The sequence below is a fragment of the Siniperca chuatsi genome, linkage group LG6, assembly GCF_020085105.1.
Source record: "Siniperca chuatsi isolate FFG_IHB_CAS linkage group LG6, ASM2008510v1, whole genome shotgun sequence".
In the NCBI taxonomy this organism is placed as follows: domain Eukaryota; kingdom Metazoa; phylum Chordata; class Actinopteri; order Centrarchiformes; family Sinipercidae; genus Siniperca; species Siniperca chuatsi.
The window spans coordinates 19,889,934-19,907,831 of NC_058047.1; the positions used below are offsets into that span (position 1 = coordinate 19,889,934).

Sequence of the window (17,898 nt, forward strand, 5' to 3'; positions counted from 1 at the left end):
TAGAAAAACATGTTTTTGACCTCAAAATACAGCACTTACCCTCTATAGCCTACATGACTGTGGGGAAAAGCACATCTGTGGTGCTTGGAATTCTGTATAATTGATTAAAAAACAAATATTGCCAAATTGATGGCTCATAAAGGTGTAATTGTTCAAATAACATAATGTTTTATTTTAAAATATAAATAAATTACAACCCTAAAGTGTTTTCAAGTGTAATATTTCTGTAAAGGCTAGGGACAGAAAAATTGATGTTTCCATAGAATGACCCTTTTAACTCTCAAGCTGCTCTGGATTAATGGATTAATAGATTCCTACAGCTGTAGGAAGAGCTCAGTGTACAGCATCATCGCACAGGAAAACGGCATAACAAATGTTTTAGTTTACAAGCTTTAGTTTAAACAAATCGTAACAATGATTAAACTGTATTTACCGTGTACGTCCGTTGTTGTATGAATGCAACCACAAGGGGGCACAAGCCAGTGTCTTCTTGTGCCAGTCCCAAGACTGGATAAATGCAGAGGGTTGTGTCAGGAAGGGCATCGACGTAAAACACATGCCAAATTAAAAATGCGAATCGTGAAAATGACTTCCATACCGGATCGGTCGGTAGTGAGAGCAGGGAGCAGGTGGAGGAAAATCTAGAGAGATGGAGGTCTGCTCTGGAAAACAGAGGAATGAAGCTTAACCGCAGTAAGACAGAATACATGTGTGTCAATGAGAGGGACCCAGGTGGACCCAGGTGGAACGGTGAGGTTACAGGGAGCAGAGGTGAAGAAGGTGCAGGACTTTAAGTACTTAGGGTCAACGGTTCAGAGCAGTGGAGACTGTGGAAAAGAGGTGAAGAGGCGAGTGCAAGCAGGTTGGAACAGATGGAGAAAAGTGTCAGGTGTGTTGTGTGATAAAAGAGTATCAGCAAGAATGAAAGGAAAGGTGTTCAAGACAGTGGTGAGACCAGCGATGTTGTACAGCTTAGAGACAGTGGCACTGAAGAAAAGACAAGAGACAGAGCTGGAGGTAGCAGAGCTTAAGATGTTGAGGTTCTCTTTGGGAGTGACGAGGACGGACAGGATCAGGAATGAGTACATCAGAGGGACAGCTCATGTTAGATGTTTTGGAGATAAAGCCAGAGAGGCCAGATTGAGGTGGTTTGGACATGTTCAGAGGAAAGACTGTGAATATATTGGTAGAAGGATGCTGAGGTTGGAGCTGCCAGGCAGGAGGTCTAGAGGAAGACCAAAGAGGAGATTTATGGATGTAGTGAGAGAGGACATGAAGTTAATTGGTGTGAGTGAAGAGGATGCAGAGGACAGGGTTAGATGGAGGCACATGATTCGCTGTGGCGACCCCTGAAAGGGAACAGCCGAAAGGAAACGAAGAAGACGTCCGTTGTTGTATGAGAACCTTTATTTTGAAAACCAACATATGCTGCGCAGGATCGTCACTTCCGGGTGGCCGGGCAGCGTTGCTGATTCACACGCAGAAGGGAAACAACGCTCTGTATTTATAAATGATAAACATGTCACTGTTATAGACTGTGGTAACTCAGCGACAGTATTTTCTGGCAGGTTACCATGGTGAGTATCTGGCGTTTTATACTACAGTTAAATGTCTGAGAGCCTCAAAACGAATATTTCCACATGTGCTAAGCTACGCCAAGCTAATGGTAACTTGGCTAGTGTAGCTTGTAGTAAGTTGTAGCGTTGTTGCCAGGGTGAGTGAGCGGCTTGGTACCTGTAACTTTATTGGAGATAATAGCTAAAGCAGATGAGCCACGTAATACGTCTTTATTTTGTCTCCTCTTGATAAACGCTAATTACAACCTGTCAAGTCTAGTACAATGTACCACTGTTCAGAATTATATCAATAATGTAGTATTTTCATCGTTTAGGTTAATCAATTAATAATTTAGCCCATAGTATGTCAAAAATCCCAGGTTACGACAGCTCTAACTGGAGCACGTGCTTGTTTAGTCTGTTCAAAGGCCAAAACATAATTCATTCATAATATGGATACAAATATTTAATATATATATATATATATATAATATGGATACAAATATTTTCAAAGCTTTAATTAATAATAATGATTATAACTTTTATCCAATTTGGGTGTATTAATATTCTGTTAATTCTCTCAGTACTAAAATAAATCATCCCTCTCTGCATGTCAGGTGTGAATTATCTTTAATGTGATTTCCTCCCTGTAGGTACCTACAGACTTTAAAGCCCTGATCCAGAGGTTTTATTACCTTCAGTCTGAGCGGGTAGAGACGTATCGGCTCTTTGAAGAGTATGTTTGGATCTAGTAATGACTGACCACACTGTTAAGTTACTGCATGTACCTATACACACATATTTTCACAATCACATTTCCTCCTGTTTCCAGGGATCATTGTTTTTCATTTCAGGCACATAAACATAGAAATCTGAATAGTACTTCTCATTCATTTCTGCTTGTGTTTGTATTTGTGTTGTTTTGGCTGCTGACTGGCTTCCAGAGGACATGAGGCCTACTTGAGGACAGGGCCCCATTATGACTTCGACCACTACAGACAGCTGGTCCATGAAATAACTCAGGCCTTCTGTGGCATCTCCAAGGAAGTGCTGGAGATCAAGGGGAGGCTTCACCATGAGTTTGACAGGCCAGACCTTTCAGAGCACATTGAAAAGCTGCAGAACAAAGAGAAGCAGAAACTGGAACTGGTAGGTAAACACTGTATATGTATATGACAGCAGTGTACAAGATAAGTAACATTTATTTAACAATATATGTGTATTTGTGCTTTGATTTAACACTACATTGCCTAATACGCTACCTGCTTTGACACCTTTATTTTTCAACAATGTACACTGGTTCTCCTACATATAGAAGGTAAAGGTGTGAAGGTGATATAATCAGCAGATTTTCAGATACAGAATAATGATAAATACACACAAACATCTTACTGCAGATAAACTAAAGATACTTGCAAATGGTTGTGAGGCAATTAACAGATATTTTAATTAAATACTGGAAAGAAGAAATAATAAAGACAAATAAGACGGTGTAGTCCCTCATTCGTCCAGGAGTGTTCCATCGTAGAAAAGGTTTCAGTCGTAGTCAGTGGACACTGTTTTCAGAATCAAGATGTTTCGGCTTTCAGTGTCTAGATGACTACGACTGAAACCTTTTCTACAAATAAAGACAAATAAATAAATAAATCCATAAATTAGAGACAAAATCAAAAGGTGATTCATAAATAACTGAAGTAAACAGTCAAATCCAACAGAGTAAATATTTAAATTCACAAACCAAACAGGACAAGGTTTAAAAGGAGGATCATTTTCTCAATTTGCATTTTGATTTCTTTAGTTATATGTACATGCAGTTAAATTTGATCTGTTTATTGGAGGGTTCATTTATTTATTTTTATTATTTTGATTTGTAAATTCCTTTGTAAATTCTTTGTATTATTTTACTGATATTAAATATCAGTATTGCTTTATAACCTCTCTGTTTCAAACATCCACTTAACCTGCCAGAACTAATGAAGTTTTAAACTTCTGTTTCAAATAAATAACATGTAATGTAAGCCTTCTATTTCAAGTTCACACTTTTTCTTTAATGTTTGATTCAGTTCCACAGTTTCACCACAAGGAGGCAGAGTTCTTGTGCAAGACCTTTTCATAATTGCTCTCTTGTACCGGTTTTACCACCGTCATGTTAAGGATTCAGCTATTCTTTTTATGCTGGCAGCTCAAGTCATACATTTTTTAAGTAAACACCACTTATGGAGGAAAACTCCTAATTCAGTTCAATTTAAATCATTCAGTGATGCTACAGTATTTTTCAAGTGGTTGGTTTCAAGTCAGTGACATGAAAGCTACAGTCTGTCTGTGACGCTCATCACGGTTGGACAGACAGTTTGAGTGAGACTACTGTTAAAATGTAAACGCTTGCTTTCCACATTCTTGGACAGTCCACATCGTATTAATCTGATGTTCAGAGGCGATGTGCAGCACTTTTGAATGAAGTTTTACACTCCTTTCTAGTATTAACTCAACTTCCTGTCTGCCAGTAATGTCATAAAGCTCCTATTATCTAAGAGTTCATCCTCTGTCTCCCCTCCATCCTCTACTGATGAAGAGTTTGCATAAATCTTATCTGATGTGCCTTCTCAACAGACAGCCAAGCTGCAGCTGGTCAGGCAGCGGGCCCAGGATCACCCGGAGGACGAAGGCTGTCAAGAAAAGATTCAGGAGATCAAGCACGAGTAAGAGCAGCTATTATGACCCCTCTGTTTACTGCGTTAGCTCCCTGCTGACCCATCCACTCACTCACTATCAACCTGCTGTCGGCTGCAGGACTTCCTAACAGACTATCCTTTGTTACCACTGTAATATCACGAAACTGTCAAAAGATATTCACAAATGTTTTTAATGCAATAACTAATATGTTTTCCGGGCTCATTCCTTGTCCAGGATCATCAAGAACAAAGAGGCTCTGAGTGAGATCATGCAGGACTTTAAGTATGACTCAGAGGAGTGTGATTGACAGGTGACTCCCAGGAGGCCTGCTGCCACCCTCTCACATCACCAGACTCAGCTCTGCTGCAACTTCCATCTTGGACTCTTCAGCTGCACTTATCGATCCCCCTCTGGCCCCGCCCTGCTCGCTGCTGCAGTCTTTTTCCACCCAGGAAGCTTTTCATATTCTGGCTCTGTGTATGTGTGTTTCTGTAGTCATGCGTTTGTGTCAATGCATGCCTCAGCAAAAAAAACAAAAAAAATGTTTATGTTGTGATGAAATGTGCAAATACTTCTACTTAAATAGTTCTTGGAGGCTCATCCAGCTATCTTTGTTTACTTGATGAATTGTATTTTTAAATAATGAAAGACACTTTCAAAGACAAGTTTGACTTTTTACTGTTCTATACATTATACACAGTATTTTTCAGAGGCATTATTGGTGCGGTAAAAGAATATAAGTTAGACAAAAAACATTCTTTAAATATGCAGTTATAAAAATATAAACAGTATGAAAAGGTCTTCAAACAAATAGTCTACTCAGACACAGGACAGTATATACATTTTACAGATAGTGAGGCCTTATTTCATGGGGATTCAGTTACTCATACAACCAGCCTATCTGAATTTAACTATGTGTCATACAACATTTTAGATAGCTCACTACTTGATGTCTGATTATTGTGTTTGAACAGCTCAATGATTTCACAAATTTAGTTTTCACTGAACTAGAGCTGAAATAACTAATCGATAAGTTGATCGACTGAAAATGATTCGCCAGATGTTTTGATAATTAGTTGGGGGGTTCTTTGTTGCAAAATGCCAAACATTCATTGGTTCCAGTTTCTCAATTGTGAGTATATTCTGTTTTCCTTGATTTATAATTATTGTATTTTGCATATCTTTGGGTTTTGGACAGTTGGTCAGACAAAAAAAAAAACAAACATTCAAAGATGTTATTGGCCTTTAGGAAACTGGTATTTTTCACTTTTATTTTATAGACAACGATTAATTGATTAATTGAGAAGCTGATCAGCAGATTAATTCATAATGAAAATAATTGTTAATTTAAGCCCTACCCTGAACTAGTTATTTCCAACAGTAATAGATGTAGAGGTATTGATATACCATCCTAAAGGCCATAACAATGTAATATTACATATTCAGATTTGCTTGGAGAAAACAACAGCTTTACAAAAATAATTTGCAAACGTTTCTTGACCTGGAAAAGTAGGATTAAGATTGTTTTGTACATTTTGTTCCTGTTTGTCTCATGTTACTGTCATTACAATTCTGTTTTTGTTTTTTAGATGCTTCAGTAATGCTTTAGTTCCATTTGGCATCAAAGTAGCATTAAAGACTTGCTTATCTCACATTAAGTTATTAAAAAGCCTAAATTGTTACAATAACCTTTTTCTTTTGAGGATAAAAGTGCAGTTACTGAGAGCCTAAATATTTGTGTTTGTGCCAACAGATCTAACAGACAGATCTGGCCAGCGGAAATGTCAGAAAAAGGCTGCATTGTCTCACTTCAGTTATCTTCCACTTGGGCCCTTTAAACTCAAGTTAAGGCTGTATGACCAAACACTGCAGTATCCCTCAGGCGGGGTGTTGGACCTCTCACACAGCTGGGACCCTCGGGGGCCAGTTATGTGTCAGTGTTTCTTTATGCTGTTCTTGAATTAAACACCACAGTGGTGCAGAGTGGCGGTGCTATGAATTATCGTCTTGTAGAATCTGAAAAGACAAAAGCAGATGGTTCATACTGGGATAATTCAATGGGAAAAACCATGTAATTTCAATCACGATAACTGCTCTGTCTGGCTGTCACTTTTCTCTCGTCCTCTCTTTTTCCTCTGCTTCTTTCTTTGCATCATCTCTTTCTTATTCTGTGTGTATCGCTCCCCAGCCCCCAGCTACCTTTCTCTCAAGGTAATCAATGGGAACCTGTCACGGTTTGTGAACAAAGACATTATTCATGAGACAGCGTGTGCCCTATAAAGCACAAAAACCCGGAGACTGCTGAGCTAATTGAGTCAGGTGGAGTGAAGGTTTCTGTGAGTTCGAGGACTGAGTAGCAGAGGATGTGGCTGAAAGATCTGGACTCCTCACACAGTAACATAAACATACAGAAGATGCCGGGGCTCTGCTTGCCATTTGGCCTGAGTTATTTTTGTGAAAGGGGGCTCCTCACGCCAAGAGAAAACAAAACACAAAAGGAACACATTACAGCGGGCTGTTAATTACATTTACATGTTTGTTCCTCTTTGTTGTGGTCGGCTTTAGATCAGAAGTCTACATCGTTAAAATATGTAATAAAATCAAAGGGCATGACTGAAAGCATATCTACTTTAATGCTCCCACTTCTGGGCCAGTAAAGTCAAAACCGCACATTTTACCTGATCATAAAGTGTGGACTGAAACTTCACAGAGCCAACCAATTCAAGAGAAATCAGTCCCCTTTGTGTTTGTAAAAATGCTGACCACATGGCATAACAAAGGCAGGGTCAGAAATTCAGTTCAGGACTTCAATGCAGCAGTGGCTGTTTATTGTGTGTGTTGTGTGAGAGAGTAGCTCAGCAGAGATAGTGAAGAGAGAGAGAGAGAGAGATTCTGCTTACCTACCTGGTTGCGCGTTTTGTGCGATTTTTGCAGCCACACCCTCCACTGATCGTACAGTTTGATTGACATGCCGCTGCAGCCATACGCATGCTTGCGGACCCAGCCGAAGAACTGCTTGAGTTCCCGCCGCAGGGTGGAGTTCTGCTCACCAGGCTTTGGATCACAGGAGCCGCTCTGCAGCCGCTCTGGGAGGGGTGGGGGGACAAAGGAGAGAGTGTGAGTGTGAGAAGAGGGAGGATGAGAGAACAGCATCAAGGTTATAGTTAGGACAAATGTTAATGCAAGGTGGTGTATAGATACATGCACAGGCTGATCACCATGTTATGTGTCAGTATTGATGGGATTCACGTGTTTGGCACTTTAATATCTATGAATTCAAGCAGAAACATTTTCAAAAATTAAATGGAAAAAAACCCCCCTCAAAACCCATTAAAAAAGATAAAAATACAACAGAACAAACACCTTCACTCTTTTACTAAATATAAGTTGTGGAGGAAGTAATTATAATTTTTCCTTTTGATTAATCTATTTTTTTTACTAATCCAATAATTGTTTAGCCTATGAAATGTCAAAAATAATAACGACCATCACAACTTACCAGAGTTCAAAGTTGTTTAGTTGGATAGAAATGACATTTTTCTAATATCAGTCTGAAACCCTAAGATAATGCTCTGGCGTATTATTAAAAAGCAATTTAATATAGAAACACTTAGCACATCTCTCACCTCTCTACCTCAGAGGCTTCTGGTAAAAACAGAGTTGCTCAGTGAACATTTATGATGATTCATGTTGCTCAATTTTGCAAAACGAGATGTCAACAGTTTCACATAAAGAGAAATGTTTAAAGAGAGAAATGTTTAAAGTTTTAAACTGTGGAAGTGATATACCATACTTGGCTTTCTGAGGAGGAAAGGCTACTGAAAGTCGTAAGTCTGCTACAATCAATTCTTTATGGCAAACAACAGAGCCTGATAACAACTTCCTTCCTCTGGGGAGTAAATACCACATGACCAATGTAACTCATTATCTGCTCCTCCTGCTCCCAAACCTGCTTCCACTCAAGCTTTATAGGTCCTGTGTGTGCTGCGGACAGACAACCAGCTTTTTAACTTGATCAATATCTGAAGCTGACAACCAAAATCTATCAAATGTCCCCCCTGGCTCTTTGCAGTTCCTTCTAATCCTCTGCTGAGAGATCTCTATCAAGGTATCTAGCCTTTTGATGTTTGGTTTCTCCTGGGTCACATGTGGTTTGGATCTGCTTGTTCAGGATGTTAAAACAGGGATAAGGACATTGTTTTTTTTACTTTAATTGGCAGTTAAAGGTTGATTATTAGAAAGGAATGAAATGGTCAAGATTTGTGGGCATCACAGACGTTTGGGAAGCATTTGAACAATATTTAAGACATGAGACAGACTATGAAAGGAAAGGCTTCAGTTATACTTGGTGGATGTCCAGAAAACACAGGCACTGTTTTGTTCATACAGTCTCATATTAAAATTTGCATTTGCCCTGCATCCAAATAGTGAAATCCTGAAAGTTGCATCTTTTTTTCTCTCTTTCTGTGCCACGTCCCCTGCAATGTACTGACCACTGCTGGCTGTGGAAGCAGCAGCCGGGTGGCTCCAGTCACTCCAGATGCCGGCCTTCCTGGAGCCATAGATGCCCACTGGATTGCACCTCACCTGGACAAAATAGACGGCCCCGGGCTGGAGGCCTGCCAGCCGACATGACATCTGGTTCCCAACATCATCCACCACCTGTGAGAGGGAACAAAATGACAGAGAGGATGTACTAAAACGGCAGTAGGAGAGTCAAAATCCTCCTCCAACTGAACAGAAATATTTGCTGCATCTTTTCTCACCGTTTTTATTTTGAACTTTGTTCTGCTTTCATTTTGAATGTAGTCTGGAGAAGAGTGGCTTCAAATACATTTAAACATTATTTGATTAATCCTCACATTCAACAGTGAATTCAGAATTCAAAGACATGCTGTATGTACCTGAACAGCAGAGAAAAAACATAAAGAAGCTGTGGGCAGAAAACATCAAAGAAGCAGTTTGAAAGAATGACAGTTTCTAAAAGCTCTGCTGCTGTGGATCAAAGCCAGCTTTCAAAATTTACCAGCAAAGAATCCCAAGCAGCAGTCAAGGCTTTTACACAAGTATTGTTTGCTTTATAATGAATGCACATGTAAGAGGCTAGAGATGCAGCAGGAGCAACTTTTATGTTCATCTTTAATGGATCAGTCAGTGCTGCACCTCAAATATTTCCACAGCTGCCTCAGACATGTCGTAGCTACAGAGAAAGTGTGTGTTGGCTAGTCTGCTGGTTTGTGTGAGAGTGTGTGGACCACCTTCCATTCAGAGCTTTCCTCCAGTCTGTAGCGTATCTGATATTTGGCCTGAAACAGGATGTCCTTGAGCTCGGGGGTGCTGGCCCAGCGGACCGTCAGCTGGTCCTCGAGGTCGCCGACACGACTCACCTGCACGTTAGCAGGAGGGTCTGTGGTCACTGCACGGACAAGGACAGGTGTTAAAAAGTTTCTATACAGCAGATGTACAGTATGTAGGGCAAGGATACAGGACACAAGAGGTTTGACCTCTAGAGAGACAATAAACAAACAGTGAATATTGTACTATAACACTGAGGGCAGACAAACAGCATATCTCATCATTCTTCATGTTGAGGATGATCAGTGCTGAGCCAGCTAACTCCCATCTGTCTCTACACAAGTTTAATCTTTTTTTATTTCTTTCCTTTAGACACATTTTTACAGTGTTTTTTGTACACATTTCCGTAAATTCAATTCCTCCTTCGAAGGAAAGAAAGTGCAACAAAGTGAGTCAACATTCATCAGTATTATCAAGTCTTTGTTTCTTGTTTTGTCTTTCCATTATATTCTTTATTGATTCTTCTGTCTAACTGACCTCTCTTTCCTGAAAGCAGGGAATTAAAACACAAAAAAGTGAGTTAGTAAAATCTATCAAGTATAGAGTATAAAGAAAGGGAGGTAAAGTGTGATTCTCTTGTACAGTTTTATATTCTTCAAATAAAAATGTACTTTTGTGTGAGCATTTATCAGACAGGGAAGGTCAACTGAAAGATGTTATAAAGATGCATTATGGGAAGTGTAGGATGCTGTGTTTTTGGAGCTTGACCCATACTGGAGACTAAAAGCCTGCATATCTTTGGCATTGCTGCTTCGATTTTGAGGAAGGAACATGGGTCACTAAAATACTCTGCTGGTCTGCTTTACCACATGGCCAAAGTAACAGTGTATGTCCCCCAATACGTACATAAAAACATATAAACATTGTGCATGGGAATAGTCCTAACATACTATAAATCAATATACATACAAACAAGTGTAAATAAATAAAATAATTCCATTAACAGAATTCTGGTACGCACATATATACATAATATAGAGAGAATAATTATTATGCAGAAGAGAGAGAGAGAGATTCTCCTGTGCAGACTGGCTGGCTGGTTCAGGTCAGTCTGTACTTCCTGTGGAAAGCATGTTGTACCCTCAGTCAGTATTAAACAAAACATTTTACCTACTGCAATAAAGGTTGCAAACAAATCAAGTGCTTTGAAGGAGAGAACAACGGAGGGAAAGATAAAGTGGATGGCAGCACGAGACACAAAGAAAGGAATTTATTAAAGAACTTATTAAATGTCTTGTAAAAGTGTTTCCTGCTGGTAACCTTCTGCTTCAGACATCCTTCACTGCTGGTGTGTGACGCTGTTTTTCAGCTGACATACTTTATTTGTTCTATGGCATTTAGCTCGAGGGAGAGATGAAAACCAAGCCAGAACAAATATTCTCCGAGCTTATTGTTTCTGTTACTGAGGCAGTGCAATGCATCATACATATGGCAACGCGCCCCCTTCCCTTCTAGCCCACTCACAGCTCCAAGTTATCTGTTCCTCAGTGTACAGTGAGTATGAATGGAGGGAGAGGATGCTTAGTCACAGCCAATAAACACTGCTTTCAAAATGTGGCGCTCACTGGAGGCCGAAACACTACGCTATTACATTAGCACTGGAGAGATTGTAAGGAATACCTGCTATCGCTCGTACATCATAACCTAAATTTCTCGTTGAGAAACCTATGAAGCCATTACCTGAGAGGCATCTGATGTGCGGTTAACTTTTAAAGCGACATTTTATCTTTGAGAGCTGCAGCCAGAACCCATAATGCTGTTACAGCGGCGGGTTGGAGGGAGCAAACCATAAAAATAAATCCCCTCTCCCCTAGAGAAGTGTGTTAGCCATATGCAGGAGATCTGCAGACAAACAAATGTCAAACAGAGGAAAGGAAGGGACAGGAAAGGAAAGGACAAAAAATTAAAGGAAAGAAAAAGAAAACACTGGAGAAGAGAGGAAAGGAAAGAAATGGAAAAGACAAAAAAGGAAATGAAAGAAAGGAAATAGTTGTAATTAAAAATAAGGAAAAACAACTTCCGACATCCTCAAAACGTTCGCTTACCCACCTACATCTAGGACGTCGAGGGTGGTGATGTCAGAGGTGGCAGAGCCCAGCTGATTGGCTGCCTCCACCCAGATCTCATACGGGGTGAAGAGGGCGAGGTTGTGGGGGATGTAGCAGGAGTAACGCTGCTTCCCTGTGCTGTCATTTTCACACTCCTTCTCTCTCCCGTACCACCTGGACAGAAACATAACAAACACAATGACCAAAATAAAGTCTAGCATTTGTTTCTGAAAAGGCAGACTGACTATTTTTAAACAGTTAGCACATAAGCAAAACAACACGCTGCAGCCTGAGAGAGTGCAGAGTGTAGTAAGTGTTGCAGAGGATAAACTGTACGCGACACTAGTGCATTTATTGCTAGTCTACCTGAGTGGTGTTGGACGAGGTGATCACCTGTGAGCTGCAGCAGGTCTGGGGCGCTCACCTCAATTTGTACTTGAGGGTGTATTGGGTTCGGATGTGGGTCTCACCCTGCCCCCCCGGGCTCCACTTGCAGCTCAAGTCCTTCGTGTTGCGGGACCAACACGTTAAATTGACTGGCTTTTCTGGAGGCACTGGATAGAAAAAAAGAGCAATGAAAAAACAGATTTTAAAGAGACAAGACGCAAACAAACCATTTTGTCAGAAGTTGAAATCAAGTAAAAAAGTGGGGTTGAATAAAGAGTGAAGTCAAATAAAACATTATGACTATTTCATTTTTATTTTATTCTGAAATTGAAGAGAGAGACAACAGCATAAGGCCAGTTTCCTCTCCATTCATGTGAAGCATTCACTCCATCAAGCCAATGCAACAAAAAAGCAGATTAGTTATACAAGAGACTTTAAAGGATTACAGACAGATTAGAATCAAAAGGTTTTTATGTAGAACTAAGAATAAAAACAAAGTTCACAACAAACATTGTTTTTTGAGTCTTTTTTTTGTACTTTTTATATCACGGTTGCCCAAACATTTTGTGTAGAATTGCATAGCTGCTATTTTAAGGTGGTGTGATAACACCAGTTGAGAAGGCAAAACATGCAAACCAAATTGTAATCTTTTTTGATTTCTTTATTTTAATGATTTAAAATCCTAACTCATTGCCATTTTTGAGTCTTAATAAAGGAACATTTCTTATGAATCCACAGTACTTTACAACATATTCATCCACAACGTTAATGTGTCCTTTAATATTATCAACGTAGAAAATGTTCCCTAGAGGGGAGGTTTTATTAATTCACACTTTGAATGACAAAACTTACAAGTTTCATTTTTTATTATTTGGGTTTGTATTTATTTAAAGTTAGTTAGTTAACTGGGGCAGGGCGTTAGGTGTGCTCATGATGACTACAGAGATGAAAAAGCGACAGTTACGAAAACCAGCTTGCTTGTTTGTTTAGACTATGTTTAACAAGCTACAACTTATTTTACATTTGTGACAACTGGCTTCATACCATCCTGAATGGAATTATAAGGTTCTCTATGACTCTTTGATTTTCAAGATGTATCATTTCATAAAATATAAATTTTCTCTGAATATTACTCATGCTTCTGTGGCATTTTAAGACCATTTGGGTTAAAATTAGGGATGTACAAACACTGGTTTTTGAAGCTAAAAATATACAGTATGGTATCTGTTTATGTCCCAAACATAATGACAGATCATAAAGTAATTACTTCATTTAAAAAAGAACATCATAATTTTATTCTGTTAAATGACAGCTGTATTAAGTGACTTGTAAAAAAGTTCTCAATCATGGCAATCCCACAATCAGCCAAACAGACAGATAGAGAGACAGAAAAGCCTCCACTTACTGCCCACATAGAGACATGAACCAGCCAGGACGTGTCCATCTGCTCCATGACATACAAGGTTGTCTCCAGACTGCTGCTGGGAGCCATTGAGGTTGTGAAGGGTGACACTCAGGATGTCAGGGCTCACCACGCTGTAGGTGCTGCTGGACAGACACATCCCGTTCAGTGTCCAGTACAACGTGCTGGCATGGAGGCCGAGCTCAGGGCTCAGCGTGCACTTGGCTGTCAGACTGGAGCCGATACGCAGGACGGGATCCTGAGGAGAGATCACTGCTACATCTGGGTGGTGCGCACACACACACACACACACACACACACACACACTCTTTGAATGTCCATTAGAAGTTCCCAGAGCCCAAGGTGATGACTTCACATTACTTGTTGTGTCTGACCAAGCGTCCAAAATCCAAAGATTTTAATTTTAAAAATACATAAAACTTGGAAAAGCCGCAAATCGTTGAACTTTAGGAGACTGGAACCTGCAAATGTGTTACATTTTTTCTTTGATGAATGACTTAAATGATTAATAAATTCTAAAAAATAATTACATTTTCTTTCAATGGACTACATGTTTAATCAATTAATCATTTTAGCACTAATTTGACTAATTATTGAATTTAAAAAATTGTTTTAGTTGTTCCTGTGATTTCAGCCCTTCTTTGATGGTTTTTGCAGCCTGTGCTACTATGTGTTTCATGCATGAAGGTCAATGGCCAAAAAATTGCTTCTTCAATAAATGTAGTGCTGATAATGTGCAGAAGTACATCACTATATGATTTCATTCTGCTATGCACCTACGACACCTTTACATTCACCAGACTTAGATTATTTATATTTCTGAGGCTACTATTAACAGAAGGTCACCAAAGCCAAAAAATACAGTAAACTTGCTAATGTTGTTTTTCTAACAAGACCACATTTTAGGCTTTTAGCTCCCTCTCAACCTTTAACTTCCATTGATTAGACTCTCCTCAATAACACGCATTAGGTCCTGGGCAGCTATTAGTCTGTGCAGTTTGATTTGTTCAAGCGTTGAACACACTGCAACATTTCCAACAGGAAACGTTGCAGTGTGATTAACTTTCTTAACAACCGAAAACTTTCTGTTTGTGTGAGGCGGAGGAGTGCAGCAGCAGCAACAGCAGCAGCAACAGCAGCAGCAGCAGCACTGCACCACAACAGAGCAGGAGCTCAGCACATATTTATGGCTCAGTAATGAAGTGGATTTATGGAGCCTCAGTCAGAAAGGTCACCCTGGTTTGTCGGTAAAATCCTTGAATGCTTTTCCATTCCACAACCCCAAAGTTTGCCTTTATGATTGATGCCCATGAGAAACCCTCTGCTGTGCATTTGAATGTTACCACTGGGCTCCTTCTGCACAGAGAAATGAGGGTTAATGTGTAGAGTTTTATTAACCGTGCTCCAGGTGGGCGGTGGACAAGCTTTCCAACATATGTGTGACTGCGCTGTTTCCATCCTCCCTGGATTCAGTTAGCATCTAATATGAAGAAAAATGTACATAGATGAAAACTGTATCTACTTAGTAAGGAGAGCGAGGATGCACCTTTGGGCCCCAGTGAGTGGGATTCAATATTAAACATAATAAGGTATGAAATATACATGAGAAAAATAACATACATATATGTTTTTTTTCCCACACATAATAAAGAAGCTACATTTTCGCAGTCTTATGATAATAAATCTTTGCATGGTAATAACTTGGAATATTGTTATTGTTCTTACATTTCCTTCATGCAACAGCGCTGATGAACACTGTTTATTTCAATTTGTCTCATCAACTACATCACCACCATGTCTAATAGGTCTTGTTCTCAGTCTAATCCACCATTACTGTAGGTACACAATCACATCTAATGATTACTCTCATATTTATGAGGTCTCACTGTGTCTGGATTTATTTTCGTGGAAAACGCTACAATTAGGCTATAATTTGTGTTTTTGTTAGTTGGTTACAGTGCAATCAAATCAAAAGCTTCCCAAACTTTTCACAATATTCAACACATTTTTCCCAAATAAATAAGCATTAGGGTTGAGCGATTTGATGACATATACCATAAGACAATATACATTTATCACTGAGATTTTGCCATTGAGTTTATACCAAAGTAGATATCCATATTAATATTTCTGGATGTATTAGGTCCTTGCGGGCAATATTGGATTTTTATTAGAGGTAGACCACTAACTTGGCCAGGCCGATCAACTAACAGTAGTTTCTTGCAAATATATTGGTATCTGTGTTTATTTCATCTGATAAATAACAAGAACTTGCAGTACAAAGATACATTTGAGGTCATTTATAAAGTGTCTCCATAACATACTTTGTCCATCAGAGAGCACTGACTAGTTTCTTATTAACAGTAAAATGTCCCTTACAGTACTGCTGGTCACAAAAAAGGTATGAAATTATAAAAGTTGATGTTGAAAAAAGAAAATTGGCTGATATATAGTTGTCAGACTTCTCTATCAGATGCTCTTATATATCAATAGTGATATCGTTGGTAATTTTTATATAATTGTTTACATTAATTTGATGAACTTTCTTGATTTGACATATTTATTTCATAACAGTGAAAAACAGACATCCCCATTTTTTATTGTATTCATAAACACTTTCTCTGTTGATTTTCTATATCAATATATCGATATAAAATGACAGGATTTCATCCATAAGGCCTAGTCCTAATAAGCATTGGAACTTCTTGAAAATCTAGCTTCTGTGGTTACCTACTTTAATTATTAGGCTATAGGTGGGGTGATAACATAGCACCCAGGGAGGTGAAAAAAAGAGTCACCTTTTGTGCTGATTTTAATAAAGTTAAACAACTGATTTAAAACATGAACTCGTTTTGTTGGCTTGGAGCCTCCATATAGAAGCTCACTCTGGGACACAACCTTTGGGTAACCCTACTGCTTTAAATTGACACACATATCCTCCCATCCCAGACCACAGTGCGGTAGGAACCGACAGAAACGCGGTAATGTACAGCAGGTTGTGTCTGTCTGTCAGCTTGTCAGTTGATTTAAGTTTGGTACTTACGTGTCGAGGACAACAACACATGTGGAGCAAGAAGGAGGAGAAACATGAAGGCAAACATGGTTCTTTCAGCTGTCTTTCTGTCTCTCTGTCCGCTTCTTGTTTCCGGGACGTGAAGAGCAGACAGAGAGGTGAAGTTGGAGGAGGAACCGCGCAGCTTCTCAGATCAAATGTTGGCTCCTCACTGAAAGCCAGGAGACCAAACTGACTGAAACACGAGGTTTGCTTCCTTTTTAACTCCAGACTGACTGTGCTGCTGCTGTAACACTCAGGTTCATACTGTTTGCTCCTCCCTTGTTTTCCCACACCGCCACAAGTCATTAGTGCGCCTCAAGTTGTCCCCTCCCTGACACACACACACGGAAAAAGTAAGACAAATTTCAAGTTCAACATTACGCACTTTCTGTACTTTTAATTGTTGTATCATTTACTATATAGCCAGTGGTAGCTGCTTCAGGTGAGGTGACGCCTTAAATCAAACTTTCAGGCATACGTGCAATTAATAAGCTATACTCTACTGAAGACAAGAAACATCAGTGGTGATTCACGTTATATGGAAACAATATCCTTTCTGGAAATATAATATTATATAATATACAGTATGTGTAATGTAACTAAGTACATTTACTTAAGCACTGTACTTATGAGCAGTTTTAAGATACTTGCACTTTATTTGAGTAGGCCTACTTCCATTTTATTACAGGGCCTCCTTCTGCTCCACTACTTTACATCACTGCTAACTCTCAAAGGGGCCATTCTGCATAATGAGTACTTTTACTTCTGATACTTTAAGTGCATTTTGCTAATAATACTTATGTAGCCTACTTTACCTTAATTAGGTAACATTTTAATTGTTGTACTTGTAACTGAGTATGTTTGCACTGTTGTAGCCTATTACTGCTTTTTCTTAAGGATCTGCGAACTTCTACAGCTAAAGCGTAACTATTATAAGATATATATACTGTATACTATTCCTATAATATTCACACTGACAGTCATCACCATCACGTTCAGTTATTATTATTATTTAAATACTTGTAGCAAAGTTACAGAGTGCACCACAAATAAACCATCAAACAGACAACAATAACAACACACTAACAAAATACATTTTTTCTTCACTAGATTTATATGTAGCTCTGACTCTGAGCTCCCTCTACATATAGTTTTATCAGCTGTTGTCCCTCCAGGTAATCTCTTCTCAGCTGATTTGTGTTGTGTTGCAGCAGGATCTTTACATTCAGCGGATAATTATGACATTGATTATGAACTGTCAATACTTCAACAAACTGCTCTGTGCAGACATCTGCCTCCCTTATCAACTATCTGCCACACTTTTATGAATGTCATCACTGCCACATTGTGCACTGCAGTGAAGGCTGCTCTGCAGGTTGTGAGTGTGTGTTTGGTGGGGCA

At 39.2% G+C, this 17,898-nt stretch overlaps 2 protein-coding genes across 3 annotated transcripts; one reads left to right on the plus strand and one right to left on the minus strand.

Moving 5' to 3' along the window:
* The first annotated feature begins 1,421 nt into the window (after positions 1-1,421).
* Positions 1,422-5,911, plus strand: rex1bd (required for excision 1-B domain containing). Its single transcript, XM_044200372.1, has 5 exons — positions 1,422-1,577; positions 2,210-2,292; positions 2,501-2,705; positions 4,167-4,255; positions 4,464-5,911. The coding sequence occupies exons 1-5, from the start codon at positions 1,575-1,577 to the stop codon at positions 4,534-4,536; spliced, it is 453 nt and encodes a 150-aa protein (XP_044056307.1). The 5' UTR covers positions 1,422-1,574; the 3' UTR covers positions 4,537-5,911.
* On the minus strand, positions 4,892-17,778 carry crlf1b (cytokine receptor-like factor 1b). Of its 2 annotated transcripts, none has more exons than XM_044200369.1 (8): positions 16,486-17,778; positions 13,425-13,703; positions 12,057-12,186; positions 11,634-11,806; positions 9,488-9,645; positions 8,723-8,891; positions 7,134-7,315; positions 4,892-6,245 (listed from the first exon to the last, which is right to left on the minus strand). In XM_044200369.1, exons 1-8 carry the CDS (start codon positions 16,541-16,543, stop codon positions 6,222-6,224), a joined length of 1,173 nt encoding a protein of 390 aa, XP_044056304.1. In that variant the 5' UTR covers positions 16,544-17,778; the 3' UTR covers positions 4,892-6,221. The 2 variants fall into 2 exon arrangements, with proteins under 2 accessions (XP_044056304.1, XP_044056305.1); XM_044200370.1 differs by having other exon boundaries at positions 7,130-7,315.
* Between the last annotated feature and the right edge of the window lie 120 nt (positions 17,779-17,898).